Source organism: Argopecten irradians, chromosome 3 (assembly GCF_041381155.1).
Source record: "Argopecten irradians isolate NY chromosome 3, Ai_NY, whole genome shotgun sequence".
NCBI lineage: Eukaryota > Metazoa > Mollusca > Bivalvia > Pectinida > Pectinidae > Argopecten > Argopecten irradians.
Window position 1 is genome coordinate 37,015,941 of NC_091136.1, and position 23,828 is coordinate 37,039,768.

The window sequence follows — 23,828 nt, forward strand, 5'->3', positions numbered from 1 at the left end:
GGTATAATGTTCATGTTAGAGGCTTCACATGTTGTAAAACATTGTTAAATCCATGGAAGGGGGGCATTTATACAACTTCAACTCCTTCTCAAGAAATGGGAAGGGTCACTAATTATGGCAAATATGGCATATTTGTCATTCTTCAACTAACCGTTCCCACCTCTTGGCATCCTCAATACTCCAGGGGTTACTTTCACTGTTGTTATATATCCACTCCTGGATTATGTCATAGTGTACTTGAAGGCTCTGTGTGTGACAACAGTTGAGACAGGTAGTTGGTCCTTTGAAGTATATTAAAAGAATCATATAACGGTACACTGTAGTTGATTATATGATACGGTTGGGCATCGCTGTTTCTGTAATCTTCAAAGGAAATTACTGCAGGCCTATGATTGGTCAGGTATTTCTACTGAAAAACCTTCAGTTTTACTGTGACATAGTCAAGGGGCGAATATTATGATAGCAATAGTAACCATTGTAATATCGGAGATGACCTTTGGGTAAAAAGAGGTTGACACCTTCATGGGGTATTACCATGTACTGATGCTTTTGGCGTTTTTCTCGTAGAACACTTGTTAACCTGACACATCTTTAGTGTGTTTTACTGAATTTGGTTCAGTGGTTTAGGAGAAAAAGTCGAAAATGTAAAATTGTTTAAGGACGGACGAAGAACAAAAGGCGATTCGAATAGGGTCGTCTCAGGTGACCTAAAAGTATCAAGTCAAATTTTAGTGATAATTCTATTATATAAATATTCTGAAGACTGAAACCATAAAACAATCAACAAATTAACCTATTGGTACATCTTCTCATGCAAGTTAAGCCAATAGCCTTCATCTAAAAATAATTCTCACCTTTTAGTCTATTGATATCTAATATTGCTAAGGGTCGATCATAACCTCATATTTCAGCTGCTATTATTGAGCTAGATAATAATGGTATAATACCAGAGCTGTATCAGTGCAGCTCTAACATGCACCGACTTCATACAAGTACCTACAGAAAAAAGTTGACGGAACACTCTCCACAGAAATAAAACTTAACCAGAACAGAAACTTGTCCAGATATAGGTCAATTTTATTGCAGGTAGATATTTTCCTCCACAAAAGATTAAATAAAGAAACACTCTATTGTGAAATCTTGGATTACCTGGTAAAGTGAACTTTCTCAGCACTAGACAATAGATACAATAACACCAGGAGTCTTGTCAGGATTCCTTTAACTTCACAAAATGCCTTACAATCATAGGTCAATTTTATTGCAGGTAGATATTTTCCTCCACAAAAGATTAAATAAAGAAACACTCTATTGTGAAATCTTGGATTACCTGGTAAAGTAAACTTTCTCAGCACTAGACAATAGATACAATAACACCAAGAGTCTTGTCAGGATTCCTTTAACTTCACAAAATGCCTTACAGGTAAATTAAAACTTTCATACAGTAATGCCAAGTATTCTTGAGTAATTTACATCATCAATTTTTAAGAGGAGGGCAATCTTTCCCCAAAACATGATGATGCATAGTTATCTCCCCTTTGTGGGTAGGTATTGATTGTGACGTCATGTGTTTGTGCGTATGTCATACTTTTCAGAGAAAATGATGTTAATTTTGCACTTAAAATAATGACATCGCAATGGATATCGCAAGGGTGGTAACTCTAATATACAAAGACGAAATACATCTATTCCATAGAGTAGATTGAAATATGAAAACAGACATGAATTTTGTGTCAAGTCATGGTACAGAAAAAGAAATAATTGTTAACAACTAATATATAACTGCATACATCTCTTGTAATAGAAATAATAAAGGAAAACATCAACAAAAGAAGAATAAATATACATTAATGTATTGTGTCATTCTGTTAACAGAGAGTACATATACCTATAATAAATACCCATGTACAATATTGTAGGTTAATAAGCATCTAGGTAGTGGAATGACCTTAAAGACTAAAGTTAACTCGGAGATATATATGTTTGTTTATTTTAAGGAAGAGTTCAGGATTTTTGGGTCTTGTTACTCTACAAAAATACCTACTATTAGTTTGATTAAGTATGTATTCTATCAGAGAGGTACATGCATTTTTGTTTATATTATGCAAATCACTAAAAAAAAGTAAGGAAAATGGATAGTTTTAAACTCAAAATTATCTATTTTCTTTAACTTTAAAGACATTTCAGTAGTAATAGCCCATTAAAATAGATTGACAGCTGAATCTATGGTTACGAGTAGACCAGACTTTCTGTACAATACAACTGAACAACTCCTTCACAGATCTTTAGCATTTGGAAACTAAATTGAACTATGCAATATATAAATATCCATTAGTGCAAAAAAGTACAAAACTATAGATAGATCAAGTCAGAATACACAAAAATACAAATTCTATCATATTTTTTTTCAATTACTATGTACCTGGTAACACACTTAGAAGTGACAATACTCTGATATATATTGGGATAAGGTGTTCAAAAAAAAGGTATTTTGTCCTTGCCTATATAAAGTATCATGTACATTAAAATATCCCAATAGTATATACAATGGAAAAATATCTTTTACAATACAGTACCTGTAATTGGAAATAACTCATTTCGAAATACTGGTAGACTTAATGTAGTACGGTTCAAGTTTACTTGACCAGATGAGTATATTAATAACAGATACGAAGTAATCAATATAACATGCAGATCTTTATTTGAGAGAGTTCCATCATTATGTATAAATAAATGTTCACAGTTATTCACAGTTATTATTTTTCCCTTCCCCTTTAAAAATCTATGCATATACACCGAAAGTTTTATGAGTTATAATAACTTTTAAGTCCTTGATGAAAATGGACAAACACAAGTGTTATTTCAGTTAAAAAGTCTTTGTGAAAACATATATGTGATTTCAAAATATGAATTGTAAGATTCTTATTTTGTCTATTGTTTCAATTCATATTATGGCTAACATCATATTCGGCGTTACCTCAAATCAAAATCAGGAATCAAGCATGTGCACTTTAAATAGCCTAATGAGTTACACAAATGCAGTTGTCATTTATTCCATGAGATAACAAACAGCTCCTCTACTAAAACTGTCCTCAGACTAACAAGTGTAGTTAAAGGATCAACAGTAATTATATTACTGTGCATACAGTAGGAACAACAAATCTGCAAATACAATCGTCTTGGACTTTGTCACTATTTCAATTCTTGACCATTTTTTTTCCACAAAACAGACCCACTACTGGAACAACAATAGTTGTAAAGTTAATTGTGTCTAAATAAATTACTTATTCACAAATATTTGTCATTGGAGAATAATCCTAAATATATTCATCTTGCACAATTTTCACAGTACTCAGTCTTACTCAGGTTACACCGAAAACTGTGAGACATACAGATCTGTGGCATAGATTTTCTGTAGCATCATCTCACTGTAACTTGTCCATATATATCCTCACCAGGAATAATGTCGGATAAAGTTTTAAAAAGTTTCTAAACCTTCTGACAATGCTATAAATTGAGAAGTAGCACTCGTGGGTCCTCAATCGCTGATTTGATTTTTCGTAAGAATGTCACAGCCTCCCTTCCATCTATCAGTCGATGATCATACGTGAGGGCCACATACATCATTGGTCTGATCTCAATCTGAATCAGACATCATGCAAATGTTAATACTAGTAACAGTAACATCTCCAAATAGAAAGATGACAGTTTAACTCAATATGGGGAGTTACCTCTCGAAGACCAGACAAATGACATTTAATTATTTGATGAGTTACCTCCCTTAGACTATACTCCACCAGAATATTGCAATTCTAGGACTTGTGTAAACATTGGATGATTTTCCAAATTGATTAATTCAGATAACTATCATTTATTCCCGACACCTGATTATGATGGATAAAAAAATGGTTGTTTTTTTTTTTTTTGCTACATATTTACCTTTCCATTGATGACGACTGCCTTCTGATCTATCCGGTGCATGCCTAGAATAGCGGATTGTGGAGGGTTAATGATTGGGGTGCCAAAAAGAGAGCCAAATACTCCCCCATTACTGATGGTAAATGTGCCTCCATCCATGTCCTCTATAGCTAAGGCACCTGCCCGAGCCTAAAGATAATAGGAAAATCAGAAATGATCTAATAATCTGAGGAATTTTATATACCCAACAACAGTCATCATAAAAATGGTATGATTAAAAGCACATGCTGTTTTGCTATCTTCACAATATGATTTTACAAAAGTGTGATACAACTACCTGTAAATTAAAATATTTTTGACAAACCAAAGGATATGATGAATATTTTTCTGATATCCAGCATGCCTTATAGTCATTACATTTATATCAATTAAAGCAAATATGAAGCATATAATGATCATGATAAGGATTAATGCAATCTAATTGTTATGATCCATTAAGATAGCATTGATATCAAACTTTAGCACCGATATCAATCTTTCCTTCATAGATTTTTACCTTTTCTCCTAAAGCAGCAATTTCTAATTCTATATCAGCATAGTTCATATTAGATACATTCCGTAATACTGGCACCACTAAACCCTGAAATTTTAAAACAACCGTTATAAATTAAGACCTGTAATTAGTGGAACATCAGTTTTACATTTCAAAAATATATAGGCAGGTTTAGCGGACTTCTCAAGTTTTATGTAAATAAATAAGGAAAAGTCAGGAGTTGCAGAGGCAGGAGAGTGAATCCTTCAAGATAAGATCACAAATTACAGTGGGAATGTAAAACAGGAAATCACATGACTGCCTTACCGGTCTAACATAGTATTTTGAATCATACAAAGAATGTAATTTACATACCAGTAGTTTTGGAAACTTGTCTGAATGACATTCAGTTGCTGGCATGAATGTTTTGACAGACACATTACTATTAATGATTTGGATAACCTTATTTAAGGATATCAAATTCGATTGTTGATATTTTATATTCCATAATTTTAAGTTATTCCACATTAATTTTGTTAAAAACTTACCTGTATCGATAGAGGACAAGGTATTTGCACATACTTACCACAGGGTAAAGAGGTCAAAGAATATTTGAAATATATCCTTGCTGTAGTTAACTAATACTCCCAGCAAACAAATTCACAATTAATATGAAAACACACAAACACCTCCGAGTGTCCTCCTTATAGTACATATACAGTAAAACATGCTTAATGAACATAACTTGATGTCAATAGCCAGCATTCAATACTTCCCATAATAAAAAGCAATTGGCTTCATTATAATATCAACTTCATTCAAATGTTTTACCAAATTAATCAGAAAATGCAAATTTATCTTTCAAGCAAACCAAGCTGCATGTTTCAAATTCACCTTCTGTAAATAAGACTATTCACAGAGTTTTTAGTGAATGTTAACGTTCCATTGAAAGCATGTTTTGCTGTGTACCTTTGGTGTAGAAACGGCTACAGAAATGTCTACGTAGTCTCTGTACACAATTTCTTTATCGTCTATAACTGCATTCACAACTGGCTGATCTTCCAGGGCAAATGCCGAGGCTTTCACAAACGCTGACATAAATCCTAGTTTTAAGCCATACTTCTTCTGGAAAGCATCCTTGTAACAGCTCCTCATGTCCATAATGTTGCTGTAAGGTAAATTATTTTATTTATCAGTTTTTATATTTGGAATACTCTTAATCAGTGTTGTTTTTATGCACAAGGTTAATGAAATGAGACATCTTACATGATAAATTTTGCCAAATAAAAAGTTATAAACTACAAATGGAAGGTTAACATGGCAACGATAGCAAACTTCTATTTATATATAAAAAAAAAAGATAAAAAAACCCAAAAACTCTCTAATGAATTTGAAATTTTCGCATAATGTATCTAAATACGATTAAGATAAGATATCAAAGTAACATTAGTTAAAATATTTTGTCAAAACTACATCAGACTGGGATGAAGTGAGATAGTATTTAGTTTTATTAGCTTCAGTTTGCCTCTCTCTCTCACTTCAGTTTTGCAGAGACCTACCTCATGTCTACCTCATTAAAGGTAGTTAACATAGCACAAGTATTCTGTGCATCCTTAAGACGCTCGGCAATCCTCAGACGCATTCTGTTCATCTTGACCTGCAAAACAAATTCAGTTAACCTAAAGCAAAGCACGTTTTTAAGTTTTTAATATTTTTTATCTTATTATTTTGTGTAACTGACTATTCACCAAAATTCAGGAAATTTTTACCACATATATGCATATAAATCTGTCAATTTTTCAGCATGCATTGGTACATAAAATATTTTGACAAATGACAGAGCAGGTAACAATATCTTAATCATCAGAATTTGTTGATTAAATGTCAAAATTAATCTGGGTCCTGTAAATTTAAATATCAAAACAAGTTGATAATTCCTTGCAGAGCTTACCCTAGTTTCAGTCCTAGCTCCTCCGGAGGGTGCACCAGTACTTTGGGGACTGGCTGGCGTGGGCTTGATGGCAGCTACAGGGACAGATGTGGTAGGGGCCGAGGGGAGAGGTTGAACTGGTGGGGGTGTGGTGGGAATAGGACCACTTCCTGCTGCTGCGGCTGATGCCCCCTCAGGGGCTGGTTCAGGTGCGCCTGGTGCAGCAGGAGCAGGTTCATCAGCCTTCTTTTCTGCACTAGCTGCTGGTGCATCTCCTTAGAAACATAATTATACTCAAACATTGATATATATAAGAACAATGCCAATAATAAAGAAACAAGATGACATAAACATGGCATGTAGAGGTATATTATTTTCCTGCAGACTGTGAAATAATAGCATTATCTTACCTTGCATACCTATTGTTACTAAATGGGGTTAAGATTATAAGCTTTGGTGTTCTGACTAAATTATCGAAACATTAAAGATAACAAGAGGCCCAAGGGCCTTATTTTAACTGTCATCTGACTACCTTGGCAATAGTCATATAGGAAATTGATTAGATATCGTATCATGGTAGCCATTTTCAATTTGGGATCAATCTGAGATGTAATTACACTTTGTCAAGATCATATCAGGATCATTTCAGGCACATTTCAGCCAAATCACACCAATACAACTTGATAAGAAGGTCAAAATGTGTTTTCAACATGGAGGCTGTGGCGGCCATCTTGGATTTCGAAACGACCCAAAAAATAACAACACTTTGTTAGGACCATTTTAGGATCATTTCATGCAGGTTTCAGCCAAATTGGACTGGTAGAACTGGAAAAGAAATTCAAAATGCGAGAAGTTTAGGCATGGTGCATGGCGGACGAGGACGGACAAAACATGATGACTATAAGTCATCCTGACCCTTCTTGTCAGATGACCTAAAGATAAAACGATAATTGGTTTTAAACCCTGTATACTCATCCAATATCTTGTGTCTGTGAATTGCAAATTTAACCTAATTATATATGTCTGACTCACCCGAGAGTTTCAGTTTGAACAACTGTTGGCCCGGTTCTACCCTTTCACCATCTGGAACAAATAGCTCCTCAATGTAGCCTGATGCTGGACAGGGCACAGGGATGGAGGTCTGAAAACACACAAAAACATCAACTGCTAAACAATCTTTATACTCGTCAATAGCAAACCTGGTATCAATATTGATAGGTTGTCTCCCCTGGAACAGGCCTTTCAGAAAGATTGATAAGATCTTGCAAAAAGACTCCTTTATATATACTTGTCAAGTGATAGCAAAACTGGTATCAATATTGTCCAGCTGTCTCCCCTGGATCAGGGCTTTCAGATAGATATGGTGTTTAAGAGATACAAGACTTGCAATCCTAAAGTGAAGAGGCAAAATTTGGAATTAAACACACAAAATATGTACATAGACTCTAGCCTGCATGGTACAGTTAAGGATTTTCAATATTTTACCTTGTCTGTCTCAATTTCACAGATAACATCATCTTCTTTAACATAGTCACCAACAGCTACAAATACAAAACAACGAAATATCAAAGACCAGAAATAAGATAACAAACTCTGATCTCCTTCGATGAAGTTTAATGCATTGTAATTTATTGTCCTTTTAATATTCAAATGAACTTTTTCTACTTGTAATACGTTAACATGTATTTTTAATGGATATTATAAGCTCACAAATACTTTTTTCCTAGTTGGTTGGTTGATTGGGACCTAACGTCCTATTAATAAACAAGTTCATTTTTAAAGGACTTTTTTCGTAGTAAACTGCTACAATAAGAACTAAAGCTATTTCCCCCCTCCTTACCCTTTTCCCAGCGAACGTCTCCCTCTGTAACGGACTCAGCAAATGCTGGTGTATTTACTATCTTAAATTCGTCACCTGTTGGTAAGAAATTTATAATGAATATCACATTAAATGTCTTGCCTAGCAGTCATGCCCAGTAATTTTATTATAACTGACTGCATTCTCTAAAATGTGAAAACATTAAAAATGACACAGATGTATAAAGGTTCAAGTCATTAGTAATTATCAAATAGTATTATATGCAATACCATCATTGTCATAACGTCTATGCAGGAACTGCAACTTTAACTGACTTATTCATAACTGAAGATGAGATTTGAATCCTACTCAGGGCTGCGGAAAAATTTTGAAATGTACTCGTCCGTCGGACAAGTGCTTCATCACAATCTACTCGTCCGAATGACATTTTTACTTGTCCGCAATATTTGTCAGATAAATAAGTAGATGTGACTGTATATATTAGCCTACAGCGGTTTTAGATATATCCATTTGATTGTTAGAACTGTATTGATGCCGATTCGGGATAACATGACTAACAGACAGTTTTACAAGAAGACCGACAAAACATTTAATTCCCAAACAATTTTGTATGCAAGTGTTATAAAAAAGATATCTTTTTAAAGGGTCGATATTTTAACTTACTTTCCAATGTAGTAGGTATATATATTATTTTTAAATCCATTAGCTTACTGGTAAGATTTTTTTGAGGCGAATGTCGCTAAAAACTGAAGCAAATTTCGCTGTGACATCTTGTTTTTCGATACACCTCTAGACTCTTGATTACGATATCAATAGACCTCGGATTTATTCATGTTACAATGCTGTACATGCGCATGCGCATTGAAAACGAAAGTCGGGAATTCCTAGAATGATGCAGAAAACGAAAGCTTATCATTGCTTCGTCGTATTTTTAAGAAACCGTTACGAATGTCAGACCCTATATAAATTTACCGAGAAACGATATAATTAATAAGGTGTAGGTCATATAGTCATTGTCAGAATTTTTCACTCGTCCGACGGACAAGCGTGATGTCAACATTCACTCGTCCGATGGCCAAATCCACTCGTCTAGACGAGCGGACGAGTACTTTTCCCCAGCCCTGAAGATGAGATTTGAATCCTACTGGATGCCCTGCTGATATCAAACAGCAGCATTTAGATTAAGTTAAGAAACATTTTCATAACTGAAGATGATAACAGAGAAAATCAAACAAAAGTTGTACTTACGAAATACTGCTGTCTGATGGAAGCTCTGTCTACTGGTCACACCAACTGGAATTCTCGAAACATTTTGCAGTCTAAAATAAACATGAAATGATGTTGTTCACAATATCACGGCCACTATAATTACCAGTTAAACATTTCATCAAGTGAGGTTACAACTAAGGTCATTTTAAGATCGCCTCCCTTGAATGGTAGCCAACAAGATCACATGCATCATTAAAACGTTTTATGTGTCTGTGGGTCACAGGCACATTTCTTTTCTTCCTAATCCCTGGCCTTGCCTCACTAAAACCCATTAAGGAGAGATATTAAAACAGAGTTAGATATCTGGCTACATCTGCAAAATACTTATTCAACTTTTTTACAAGACAACTTACAGTTTTAAGTTTTCATGTTGCTTCAATGATGCTGCTGCCTGTCTGGATGCTGAAGGTAGAAAAGAAGTAGAAAAAAATCATCTATCAGTCATGGATACATTATATAAAACATTTTCATGATACAGGAATTACATCATAAGGCTTTTTCTGTATAAGAACTTACAGCCTTTGGGAGTTTATCAACAATAACATTTATACTGTAAATAAAAATCATCAGAGTTTGGTTTGGTTAGGTCTGTTATATCAACATCCTATTATCAGAGTAGAGATTCTAATTAGAAATATATTTTCTACACAGGAGAATTCCATCCAGGTGCAAGATAATCATCTGAATTTTTTTTTGCTGAACAGAACAAAGTAATTTTTGAAGATCTTGACATACCTGTGCTTTTCCAAGCAAAGCTAAGACTCAATCAGTATTAATTGCAACTGAAACTACCGGTAACCAAAGGTGACATCATATATAAACCAAAGGTGTGGTAAATATAAGCTACATACTATTTATATATCAGGTACATTTTTTCATTATAGATTAAAGTTTTTTTAAAAGATCAGAAAATATATACTGCTGGCCCAAAAATATCGATCTCATTTTAAATTCCCATTTTAAAAATTAAAAGTTGTTTCTGAAAAGTATATGTAGTGCCTCTTTAAAGCATATAACAGATATTATGTATCAATACTGACATTTATCCTTTTATTTGAATTAAAAAATGAAATTCCTAATTCGGTTAAGTCTATTTATGGACATGCAGTAATGTGCAAGAACATTGATCAAACTGAAACCTACAAAAACTATCCTTGATATCCAAGGGGTTACTACCACTGTCGTAATATTCACCCCTGCTATATATACGTCATAGCAAAACTGCAGGCTCTGTGTGCAGCAACATATGAAAGAAGTAGTTTAGTCATTTGATAGTCAGATTACCCGGTAAATTAAAACAATCAAATAACAGTACAGTGGCATAGTCCAGAGGTGTATATTATGACAGTAATATATAGTAACCCTTGGAATATCAAGGATGGCATTCAGTTGTCAAAAGGGAAAACTTTTTTCTACTATATGAGGTACAAGTAAAAGTATTTTTTAATCCATTGATCTTTCAAAATAATTTAGAATGTAACATCAAAATATATGATGGTCAAAAAAAATATTCTAATATCTGGAAATCAAAATGTTTTGATAAAAAAAGAAGTAAGAAATCAAAATATATTACAATACAATATATAAAACAAACCTTGTCTGTACATCAATTCCTTTAAATCACAAAATTGGTTTATACGTTTACTTACCATTCAATGGATACTTCTCTTTGGCTATGGTATTGATCTAAAATCAAAGAAAAACGTTATTACAACATCTTCAAAAACATAAACTGCTAGCTTGTTCTCGGATCTGTATGAGGATCAAACATACCTTTTATTGCCCACTTACTTAATGTTAAGTTTGTTCTTTTTATTTATTAACCAATCGAATAGATTTTTCAATTTACAAAAACACTCGTTTTTTTTATCAGAAGATATGTCAGACGACATCAATTACTTTCCTTCCACAAAAGCAACCAATGTAATGGTATCATCAAAGGAGAGTTTGTCAACTGAGTCGTGATGGCAGAGAAATACACCAGCTCCCTAGGGACACACAAAACTTCTCACATCTTTTGTTACAGCAGCTGAATTTTTTATGGCTTGACAAGGAGTTACAATGGAAGTAAATGGCAATCCTTAACAACCTTCATAGTCCACCTACTTTACCCAACTTACTGTCAAATTATTCATACATGCAAGGAAAAATGAAAGAAATATGATCTGAACAACGTTTCCTTTTAAGAGCAAAAAAAGATATGGTAACTGTCTGCTTCATAAAGAGTGTAAATAGAATCAAGAAGAGAGTCGGCCATTATCATTTCCTTGTAGAATAAATGGTTGTCTCTAAACCTGTCTTATTAATGTGCTGCTAATGACCCCATCGTGGTACTTCTGTCTACAGGCAGGCATTTACAATATCTGGTGATCATTAGGTCGTTTGGACCTTTCTTTATACATCAAGTTATTATTGATCTTTGTGAGGCTTCTCTCTTGTTTTAGTCTATCGATTGTTGCACATTTTATATAGAAAGTTACCATTTCAATGTTTGGTTGAATTGGGTCTGTTTGTTCTACATCCTATCTAGATCCTGGGCCATTGAAGGACATGCCAGGTTCAGGAGATGAAGGAAAGCCATAGTCCCCAGAGAAAAACCAATGAATCTGGTCAGTATGCTGGCCACATGGGTTTCATACTCACAACCCAGAGGTGGAGGACTACTAATATGCGGATGGAATTATCAAGTTCAAGTAATGATCAAAACCCCATCTTTTTTTTTTTTAAATTTGGAGTTACAAACTTATAGGACATCACTAGCTGGCCTCAACCTCTGAGTCACAAGTTCAAATCCAATGTAGGGCATGCAGCGTTTTGCACACCTGCCAGGTTCTGATCGTAGGCTGATATATTTTCTCTGAATACTTCCGCTTTCCTCTACCTCAAAAACCTAGCACTGAATACTGTATCGATCATAAATTATTAATATGTTTTCAAATTCAAGAAATAATTATATTGCAATGTATAACTATGCTTAACCTGCCAGAAATACCTAAAAATATCACTTGAATCACGAGGTAAAAGTGTGGTAAGAATTAAGAAAGAAATTTACTGCAACACAGAACATACTATTGGTTCAATATCATGATATGGATAGTGTATTGTTTGTGTGTAGGGTTATAAAATATACCTACCAGAAATTCTTCAATTGAATTATGAAAAGCAATAAGAATTTCAGGACACAAATCGAAAGATATGGGACCACTTTCAAAAATTGTTGATTAATTGGTTCTTTTAAATTCATTATTGATAATTGGCAAGGACATCGATGGTAAGGTGAAGTCACTTGGGGTTTTGGACGAATAAGTCACTTGCGGGTGTGAGGGTTACTTTCTGAAGCGGGCAGTCATTACATGAAATAGTGATAAAAAAATTACGATTAAAAAAATTATGACATTTCTTCTAAATCTTAAAAAAGGCGGTGACAAATCCTTACTACCTTCTTATTAATCTTTGTTATCAATTTTAATTTTTTTTTCCATTAATTATAATTTTTCATTTCTTTTCGATGATCGGCCCATCACTTTAAGAAGCACTGAGGGAATGGTTGCTTTAAGATGCTCCACTGCTGACAGATGCTTAATCATAAGTATATATATTTCTAATTAACCCAACAAAAAATTAATATGAAATCATTTATTTTGTTTTGATGCATGCGCAAACAGTACTTCATTGACATTCCATATAAGGCATAGTGCCATGAATTTTTTTCAGGACGTAATTAATTCTATTTTGAATATTTTTTATCTTGAAGTAAAATTAGAAGTGTGGTAATGGTGTAAAGTAAATAATAATGAAACTTTATATTACCATTGAGCTTTTAATTTTTCATTGTAGAGCTTCATATAAGAAATGTAAATTACAGTGGGATAAGGCAAAGCTAAAAACATTTGCTGAAATATTTTTATAAGAGTTTCCTCCCTTCCATCAAACCTCGTCTATTTTAGGCCGATGTGGAACTACTGTCTCAAGATTTCTGGAGATAGTTGTAAACACGATTCTACTCTGTAGTTTGCCTTTTAGATGCAAAAAATAGCCTAGGCCTAATCTTCAAATTTAAGATTTCAGTGACATGGGCCAAAATATTGGATCTCGATATCGTGTAGGCCTAGGCCTAGTTGCAATTTCACAGATGTCATTGCCTCTTATCCCTCAAGCTCTTATACTAATGGAACTATATGGTATAGAAAGGGAAAGTTATTATACAATGCTATTATTCATTAATTGTGATTAAAAAATGCCTTGTTTCGATTTCGCAAACGCCGGTTGCGAGTTACGTTATGCTGTCCTTCAACGGGGGTCACCGAAATTAATATCCATGTTTATAAGCATCCATTGGATAACCTGTTTTACTTGAATAAAAATCTGTTCTGAATTTGTCACAGACTTCAATTTTGTCCACAACTTGCCTCTCTTTTCCATGGCGAGTTTCTTATAAGTGTCAATCTACACACATATCTTGGTAAACACCTCGACCCTTGCACCAGCATGGCAGCCATATTGAACCGTACAGGGCGCATGCGTGGAAATATAGGTCAAAGTTCATTGTAGCTGTAGTATTTGTCATCTTGTTGGTAAACTGAGAGGACGTATACCTGTAGCCTATAAGGTAAGAAAATTGTATATCTAAGGGTTATCAACCATTTCTTATCTAGATATTCAAGATTAAATATAATTTTTATATTTCTTGAAAATGGTATATTCAGAAATGTACAAGAATTTATTAGAACGAATTTAACAGGTGAACAATATCTAAATTAATTAACTGTCATTTATAACGAATCGTTTGAAAGTACATACTATCATATCCAATGAGCATCATCATGTTAAGGGACTAAATGTGTATACATATCAGAAACATAAATACAGAGCGTATAATGTCAATATGTATATGGTGATATATATATAAAATCAACACATGTATATTTTACTATTAAATTGTAAGTTGTTCATTACCTTTTGAAATTTAACAAGAATAAATGTCACCAGATCAATACAATTCATGTTAAAATGCCTGATGACTAGTGATGGAATTATCATAGTTCGTAATCTAAAAATTGTATTGATAAGGAAGAAACTAATTTCAAATCAAGGATCAAATGTATATTAATATTTAATATGAAGATCAATTAATACAATGACTATATGTTGGTGAATTTTGTTCGATGTTTATACTTAAGCTGATAAACGCAAATTTTGCTGTATATAAGGACAGAAACGTTTTCATATGTTTCTGGTCTTTAATATGTAAATTATACTGTTAGTAAGCATACCAGGTATTTATTCATTGCTCTGTTTCAGCAGTCCAGCTGCTAAATAAAATTTTAATCAAATACTGAAAGTTATAAAGAATTTACATTTAGTCGCATAAGTCGAAGTTTCTCTTTTTCTTATATGGAATGATATTAACATGCGCAAAAACTTGGGATCCTGCTGAAATCGTGAAATGAAGCGAAAAAATAATTTTAGTCCATTTCTTATACGTTTTGAAAGCATTTTCAAACATTTGTTTTTAGTTATATCTGAAAAAGACATGTGTGCAAGAAAAGAAACTATTTAAAATAAAATCCAGATGAGAGATATCATGTCACATTTCGTTTCCGTTAAAATTTCCATGCATATTAGAGAGGATATTTATTTTGCGACATTTAATATTTTAACAGCCTAAGGTATAGTATTTACATATATATCATCTTCATTTGATTTCAATGATCAGTATTTCCAATGATACCAGTTTGGCAAGTACACGATCTGGAATCAATAGATGTTGTCACTTTGTCGTTTTGACGTGGTTTTCCTTCGTCTTAGATCTATATTGAAATTCCTTAGCACCATCCTTCTTGAAACTTTAATTATAAATTAGATAGTGGTATTCAACCAAGGTATCGATAAACTCATGGATATATACATGTATCCATCTTAAATACACGAGTGCAAAAACTTATAAACTATAAATTTCTTAAAATGAAATAAACGAAAACATAAAAATTTGCCAAATGAGCATTTAATTGCAACAGCAACGGGCAATTATATTGCCCAACATGGATAAGGCGTTTTAAATCCCCTTAATTCAAACAAAGAATGAAAACTCACAAACTGCTAATGCGGTTGCAATGTGGTATTATCTAAATAGGCCTACAGAAATTTCCGTTGTATCTGCCATGTCGTGTCTTTCGGCCATTTTCTGGCTGAGAGATGTTTATTAAATAATGAGGAGCCATGATTGACATCCTTAAACCCGGCCTCGGTATCATATCCCTAATAAAATACCATTTTGTGTCATCGCTAGAATGATTATCATCTGTGCGGTGCGAGCCCGCTAAATTGTGGGCGTGTCTAACAGATTGACGGACGGTCGACCAATAAGCCTGCTGTCAGAGGAAGTCTTTTGATGAGTTTTCATGAGCAGTTAATGAATGGGATTTGCATCTGCTCGCGAGACTCGTGTGTAGTGGGATGTGTCTTCGAGAAGTATTTTTTTTCAAACGAGGATTCATTTGAAACATTAAATACGACAATTGTCAAAATTCCCTATCTTTTGTGAGCAGTAGTTAAAAGGACAAACACTATTCATTGGACAACACTATACAAGGTTTTCGACGGGAACTATAGGCCTAACAAATATCAAGCCCTATTTTACTTGCAAGACAGCTTTAATAAAGGATTTTTTTGGTAAGTACTTATGCTATAAATATTAAGTAGTAGTATTTTTTTCTTGACATATTGACAAAATATTTCCTGAAGTGCAATGTCAAGTAATTTTTTGGTCACTTAATTTTTCCGTTTTGTTATAAGAATTTTCTGTGCGATAAACACCCGGTTTGGTTTTCACAGTTCTCAAGATGTCGCTGAAGACTTACTGACTGTATAAAGAAATTGACAGGATATTTTTCACGCTTTTTCTCGGAACAATGCTTTCTTTTCGAATAATTTCATATTAATAAAGACGTATATGTGTCCGTGTACCAGATTAAATCAGTGCATTACCTTATGGCTAACAATAGATTTTCTTAGCAACCTTGCAGCATACTTATGATAACATTCTGATAAGATTTACATTATATTTATACAATCTATGCTGTTGTCATACTTTCTATATTTAATCGTCGATATCTATCAATCTCGACTACAAACCAAAAGGAACTTTGTCCCCATCACGCTCGCACCGCTGGTCGGTTTGATAAGTCATATCTCAAGAAATTAAAATAGAAAACATCACATGTTTTTATAGTTTGTGTAAATATTGAGAGATCGATGACAATATATTCAAATTATCAATCAGTATCACCTATTGATAAAATATCGGTGTTATCAATTTTATTAAAAATTATAAAAATCTCGGGTGTAACATATTAGATCAAACACTCCTATTCTATGTTTCCTTTTTATTTATGAGATTTTCGGATATTTTATTTGATATTCACGACTTTAATTGTGCATTTATTTTATAAATATTCATAATTAATGTACATGTAAACGAATTTTCGTATACAGAAACGTAAAGAAAGAAATATATAGTTTTATTTGTAAAACACTTCTTTGAAAAAAATCCAATTTTGTGGTAATCAAATCCGAGAACGTAGGGTCCCGATAAAATATATAAATTTTAGAGCAATAATAGATTTTGTTGTACTTTGTATAAATTATCATATCGATGAACATTACTAAATGTAATTGATGTTAATTAATTGCATACAATGTGTATATTTATCGCCTGTTTTTTTTTTTTTAACAATTAATGTACATAATTCATATTTGTATCAATTTTAATCTGCCATAGAAAAGGCTTGAAGTCGTTTTATTAATCAGCACTCGTTCGGACTTTTAAAGATTAGGAATTTTAAAGATGCGGTCCGTACCGCTGTGAGGGCTGTTCCGGTTGAATGGTTCGGGTGTGTGGAGTTCTTTGTGTGTTAAGAATGTACCTTGTTATCACAGTAACAACGTAAACGTATTAGGCAGGAAAAGTGCGACTGATATGACAAGCTCGACATCAGATAAAGAAATGGCACGCGACTCAGGTAGGTAATTGTTCACCTGCGTAATGGCTTTAGAAACAACCGTACCGAGGGCACGACTACACAATGACAGGCGTACAAATAATTGACTGCGCGCGGTCAATGAAGTCGGAGAAATTAGGCCAGGTGTTTCACTCTTATGCCTCTCCGGACTCAATCCGTGGTTTATCTTATGTAACTTGTGGTCATTAGAAAGATGAGGGGCGACTGGCTATCATCACCGACAACACCTTGACAAAACATCCCGAAACGCTTGATAATCACATCTGGCATTTCTTAGACCTCAAGAACAGGTGCCTGGCGGCTGACATCTTGCAGAAGAGAATATTATCACACCTATCCCAAGGCTAATTACCTCAATTTTCTATTCAAAAATACTTTCTTGTTGGATATATGATATTAGACTGACTGTTTAACTGTTAGTAATTTCAGAAGCAAATCAGCATTTTCTAGTTATGCTGGCGATTTTTTTTTAATTTATTTATTTTTCAGTAGAGCCTAATTAGAATTATACATACAGCTTTGAGATAAGCAAATATCTTTATTAGATTATATTTTAAACTAGCAATAACTGCAATATTCATATAATAGAAATACAGAGGCAGTATCTGAGCTCAGTCAGTAGCAGATCATTTTAATGAATAGAAGATGATTGAACCTGAGAATGATGCTCAAAGTCTTGAATGGTAATACGGTTAGGTAGAGTGATAGATAATATTAATTTTCTGTAAAATTCCGACTAGCAGCAGTCTACAGACTATATATATATGATAGCAAGACTTTAAAAATAAGCCGTAGATTCTCCATGCAGATTTCATGGCAGTCTTGTTCTTAAAAATACAAAAAGCAGTAATCTCTCAGTTTTTAACTTTGAATTCTTTGTGTTTTGCATTATGATTTCACAAATTGATTAAATAAGGGAGGTAATAATTATTGATTCAAACAAGACCAATGAAATGTTTTTGTAGGATAGACCTTTTTTTAGCAACATTAGTTATGGTATTTTATTGATTTTATCAGTAACAAAAATAAAATTTCTGCGGTATAAAATGATATACAGTATGTTGGTTTTTTTTCATTATTCCATACGATTTGTATTTTATTGAAGTGGGTATAAGTTGCGATATATCATTAGATGAATCATTTTGTTTCTAACGGGGAATTTTCTCTGAGATGACATTTGATGATGTCTACATGGCTATATATTCAAACATATCAAGAAAGTTTCCATGAATTATTGAAACATAACAGAACTTCCTCTGTATTACATGGCCTTTTTCAATATTTATAAGATGTACTTTTATACAAGTACTGTCAAGGAGACGCAGTAATGTCTTTTTTATATATAAATGTTTCATTGTCATGAATAAAACCTGGCTTCCTATATACATTAAACAACACCATGTATCTCAATCGTCTGTGATATTTTTTTTTATCTAATTTCTTCATGCTGAAAAGAATGTGTTATGTTTTATATATGGATAACCCATATATATTAGTTAGAGAATAATTTCTTTATGAAAATGGCAAAAATGATATGAATATGAAAAACAGTCATAAAATAAATGATTTTATTGTCGCAATATATTCTGTATACAATTATAGTCTGTTTTGAATCCTCTGGGTTTTTTTTCAAGGTCATAAACTTATTATAAAAGATATTCAAATGAATTGTCATCAGTGGCAATATTAAAATTCTTTATTAACTTATTTTATAACCAAATTTGTTTAACATCAATGCACTATGAAATTCCAATATTATATTGAAATTTTCAATAACTATATAATAAATACCGCGGTAAATGTTTGTAAAAATCATGAAAAAATCCCATGTTTGGTGCTTCTTATTTTTTTTCACATTAAAAATCTATTTTATATACTAATAATAAAAGCTTTCATATATAGATAATGATTATTATATCAAATGAATGAAAAAAATGGTATTGGAAGAATTTATCTATAAAAAAAACTTTAGAAAAATACTATCCTGGTCAAAAGCTGCTAAAAATCTTAAAACATTTTGATATGAATTATAGCTTAAAATATACATGTATATAAAGCATCATTAATGACACATTCATATGATTGTAAAGAAACAAATAATTAATCTTATGAGAAAGAATTTTCCTTTTAAAATAAAACCATGTAATTATCAATAAAAATAATAATCCATTCTGTTCATCAGATTTCAGTTACTGTAGTCACATGTGCTTATCTTAATGCAATATCAGATATGAAGAACGAAATATTCATACTTAAGATAAATTACACAGCAGAATTTTGCTTTTAACAGCAGGATGGCCATTATTGTAAATTCATTCGAAACTTATCAGATTTTGAAAGCATATCCCTAGCATTTCTTGATAAAAGTGCATAGAATTTTCTTTTTAACCCTTTTAAGAAAGAATGATAAAAGTGATTGAAATGCATTTCTTCATTAGTATAAATGTCATGAAGCTTTGGTTTTATGCACTTCCTAGAATATAAGATTTTCTGCTTTATTATTTAAGGTCGGGTTAAACTTTTGATAACAGAACGACTGAAAAAGAGCAAATTCAAATAGAAATTTTATTTGTGTGATTTTCTGATTATAGAAACAATTATTTTTTTCCTTTTTCTAGTGTTCCTATATAATAAGAAAATAAATTTGTATGATGAGATGCTTAGAAGTGCATGTGTGCATGGTTTTTATTTCTTTTGAATTGTCTTCTGATAGACTCTAAATTTTGTGTTATTTACTACAATCGAGTTACCAAATTCAACCCTTACTTTCGCAAACATATGTTTATCTATTGACCTTCCATTCTCAAAAGATACTCAAAACTGTGGTTGAAATAAGGTGAAGCATTACTTTAGTTTAAACAATATTTTTATGGAGTATAAAGGATAAGAGTACAACATAATATCATTGAGAGTTTGGATTCGGAAACATGTAAATAAATGGGTACTAAATTACTAATAAATATGAATTTATTTGTGGCTGTATAATGTGGTTGAATATGGTGCACATAACATTGAGTATACAACATATTGATACATCTTTGATATAAATCAATGTTTGTGTATCTTTTCAGGTTTGGCTCGATGACTACCAGTGTCCAGTGAGTTCATACTGACCACACGTTGGCATGACCTCTGTGTTCGAGACAACCTCATCTCAGGGACATCTATTAAATGGTGAACAGTTTTCCTATCCTTCAGCCCGAGATCCAAGTCCAAAGAACGGATTTCAGGATAAAGGCTACTACCTCAATATTCCGAAATTTGTCAGAGAAAAGGATGATGGAGAGTCTGTGAACGATCGTCAGGACAAAGGCTTGTCAAAAGTAAACTGGGGTGATTTTTTCTACAAAAACGCCTTTATGACACAAAACTCAGACAAGAATACAGACAGTACTACAAACGGCATTGACATGGTGAAAAGCGACTCTGTTATTACAGAATCTTCACAGCTACTTCGAGGTATACTACAACACAAGGACAAGCATCTCAGCGACAAGATGGGTGACAATAATAATGTCAAACATGACAAGCTTTCAGAGGACCAAGACTTAAGTGAGCAAACACCAGTTGTTAAAAGTATGGAGGAAGAATACAGAGAAGAAATGGATCGAAGGTCGTTAAACTCTGGCGAGTTATCAGGGGAGGAGAGTGATTTCAGTATGTCGGGAGATAGGAAATCAAATGGAGGAGAGGATAGCTATGATATGGATAATTGTGATGAAAATGAAATGTTTACTACAGAAAACAGCAATGCTGCAAAACGTGCACGCGTTGAGAACATTTTGTCAAACATGCGTCAGTCACCCACCCCTTCAGATAATAACAGCACAAACAATTTGGAAGTCCGACGACAGAAGCGTAAGCAATACCAGCCAAAATGGCTGGAACACTCAGAAGGTAAACATAGAAAACTGGAGAAGATGGCTCTGCAACATCAACTATTACAGCTCCAAGAACAATTACAACATGTACAGAAACGGTATATGGACTTATACACTGAAGAACACACATCAGTTGAGGAAGGCGACATGAATGGTGCCGATGAAAGATTTATAAACCATGACATCAAGAAAGATAACTGCACAAAATCTTTTACTAAAAATAACTTTTTAACATCATCACCACCAAACTTACATAAAACAACAACAGAGAATGAGGAGAAAGATTCATTTGTTGCTGGTGTCAACGAGCCCCGTGAGGGGACGAAGCCAACAGAGAACGGCCCTCCTCAGCAGGTGGACATTCACAATTTCTCGAACATGTTGAAGACACAACTTGTAGATGTTGTTAACACCACAGTAGATACAGTTTTGGATAAATACATGAAGGAGGGATCTACAAAGACTGTAGAAAAACCAAAGGAAAAGGAACAAAAGAAAAAGCAAGCAAGTAGTGGAAGTCATAGTAGTGTAAGTGTTAGTACAAGTGGTAGTAGTGGGACTGGTGCTGTCAGAACTGTTAAAGATAAAGCCGATATAAAGGCTTTCGACAGGCCGTTGTTTGGAATGCGGAGTTCTCCTGTCCGTGAACCATTCCATGATCATATTGGGAACATAGCTCGCGTCCTGGAGAACAACACCTCCAGTGCCTTTGAAACTCCTCGAGGACTGACACCAGACCTCCTGAGAGGACCTTCACATCACCCATTGCCTTTTCCTCTTCCTCCATTCTCATACTTTCCTCCCACAATGCTTCACACTCCAGCCATTTACTCCTCAACACCTTTGGGAGTCGAGCCTGAGCAGACAGAAGCCCTGCCTCTAGTGGTGAACCAGACACCTAAGAAGAAGCGCACCAAAGTAACGGACACACGCCTGTCCCCACGTGCCGCACGTGCCTTACTGGGACAGGATACAATGGTACTCGGCCATGTAGGGGACGGAGAAAACCATCACCAACATCCAGCATCCTCTGCCTATCAGGCACTGATTCCTCCAGTTCTCCCGACCAGCGTGGCTATCCCAAATCCAGGTCTCCAACATTCCAACATATTTGATTTCTATGGTAGAGAATATGGCTTTTCTGATATGCGGTCATCCAACCACTCACCCCTGCATGCTGACCATCCCTCTCCAAGCACTATTCACTCCTGTTCACCATCAGACAGCTTTCAGATGAAATCAGAAGGGATGGACAGTAATTCTGACGGATTCGACAACAGCCATGTACATATGATATCCTTTTTAGAAAAAAATATCAGAAGAAAGCAGTTTCCTAAGGTAGGTAGAATTTTTCTATCTGTCGGCTTGCATGTTGAGAGGGCGAAGGGGGAGGCGATATATATCTTGAGTTGTCTTGATAATGTTCTCGTTACATAACCTCTGGGACTCCAAACACTTATCCATGTTCTCAGATCAATGTTTCTGACATTTTAGGGCTCTATAAAGCTGGAATTCATTGGATAATCAGTGTGAGATGTAACATAAATTCCAGTTTCACTGATTCTGAACATTGACATTCACCTCAGGATCTCCTTGTTATGTCTACATAATAATCAAATTTAGAAGTTTGAAATTAACATCACATTTCATCTTATCAATTTGAAATATTATATTTCATTTTTACATCTTCCATATTTTTTGTAGTCTTTTGAAGCCAATATGATAGAATTATTAATTCTGTTACTAGTTTAGAAGTGGAGAAATTACTGAAATGCCAACTTGTCTGAAGTGTAGCTATAGCCAAATTGTTATTTAGGAAAGAAGAAATTAATTCATGTAATAAGGCATTGTATCATAATTTTAGGCCTGTAATTACTCTGTGTTATCGCTTGAACCATAACTAGGATGGTATCCTAAATAGGACAGCCAAGCCAAGATTTGGTGGGACTCGAGGGTTCAGACTAGGACGTACAGATAGCACTATTAGGATGTAGTTAGCCAGCAAATGGTATTATAATGAGATAAATACAACATAAAAAGTGAAGCTTTCAACAGGAAGACACACGATGCTGTAGTTGGACCCAGAGTGCTTATTGCCCCCTATAATTACTGTCGATTTATGCAGACGTATTATACAGTTAATTTCCATATTGTGTCCGTGTGGAATGATGTATGTGTTGATCGAACTTGTCTTATCAACTTCTCAATACTATAATTATCTTGTCTTTTTAATGAATTCTGCAGAAGGGGATCGTTTGGACCAGATATTATCTGCATTTATCTTGATCACTTATGTCGCAGCCTCTGTACCACAAGTCTGATCATTCAGCCCTGTGGATATATACCCAATCCTAACATTCATTATACACAACAATCTGCAAATTTTCTACTAAATTTCCTTCAGGTAATCATACTTTATTATCTAAATGTCACCAGCCAATTTCAAAGATTAAGCATTACA

General features: G+C 33.8%; 2 protein-coding genes across 4 annotated transcripts in view; one reads left to right on the forward strand and one right to left on the reverse strand.

Moving 5' to 3' along the window:
* Positions 1 to 1,834: 1,834 nt before the first annotated feature.
* On the reverse strand, positions 1,835 to 13,997 carry LOC138318451 (dihydrolipoyllysine-residue succinyltransferase component of 2-oxoglutarate dehydrogenase complex, mitochondrial-like). The gene is made up of 13 exons (XM_069260802.1): positions 13,875 to 13,997; positions 11,115 to 11,151; positions 9,819 to 9,867; positions 9,445 to 9,515; positions 8,218 to 8,292; positions 7,863 to 7,918; positions 7,410 to 7,518; positions 6,399 to 6,652; positions 6,007 to 6,104; positions 5,417 to 5,615; positions 4,472 to 4,555; positions 3,937 to 4,104; positions 1,835 to 3,639 (listed from the first exon to the last, which is right to left on the reverse strand). The coding sequence occupies exons 1-13, from the start codon at positions 13,983 to 13,985 to the stop codon at positions 3,505 to 3,507; spliced, it is 1,446 nt and encodes a 481-aa protein (XP_069116903.1). The 5' UTR covers positions 13,986 to 13,997; the 3' UTR covers positions 1,835 to 3,504.
* An 8-nt stretch (positions 13,998 to 14,005) lies between these two features.
* The window catches only part of LOC138318450 (prospero homeobox protein 1-like), a 44,862-nt gene continuing 35,039 nt past the window's right edge, over positions 14,006 to 23,828 (forward strand). The window contains exons 1-2 of one of the 3 annotated variants that reach the window (XM_069260799.1): positions 14,006 to 14,074; positions 20,558 to 22,660. In XM_069260799.1, coding sequence (XP_069116900.1) covers positions 20,612 to 22,660 — 2,049 coding nt within the window. In that variant the 5' untranslated portion in view covers positions 14,006 to 14,074; positions 20,558 to 20,611. Of the gene's footprint in view, positions 14,075 to 15,871; positions 16,138 to 17,347; positions 17,487 to 20,557; positions 22,661 to 23,828 lie in introns of those variants that run through there. The other 2 variants (XM_069260798.1, XM_069260800.1) reach the window with 2 other exon arrangements.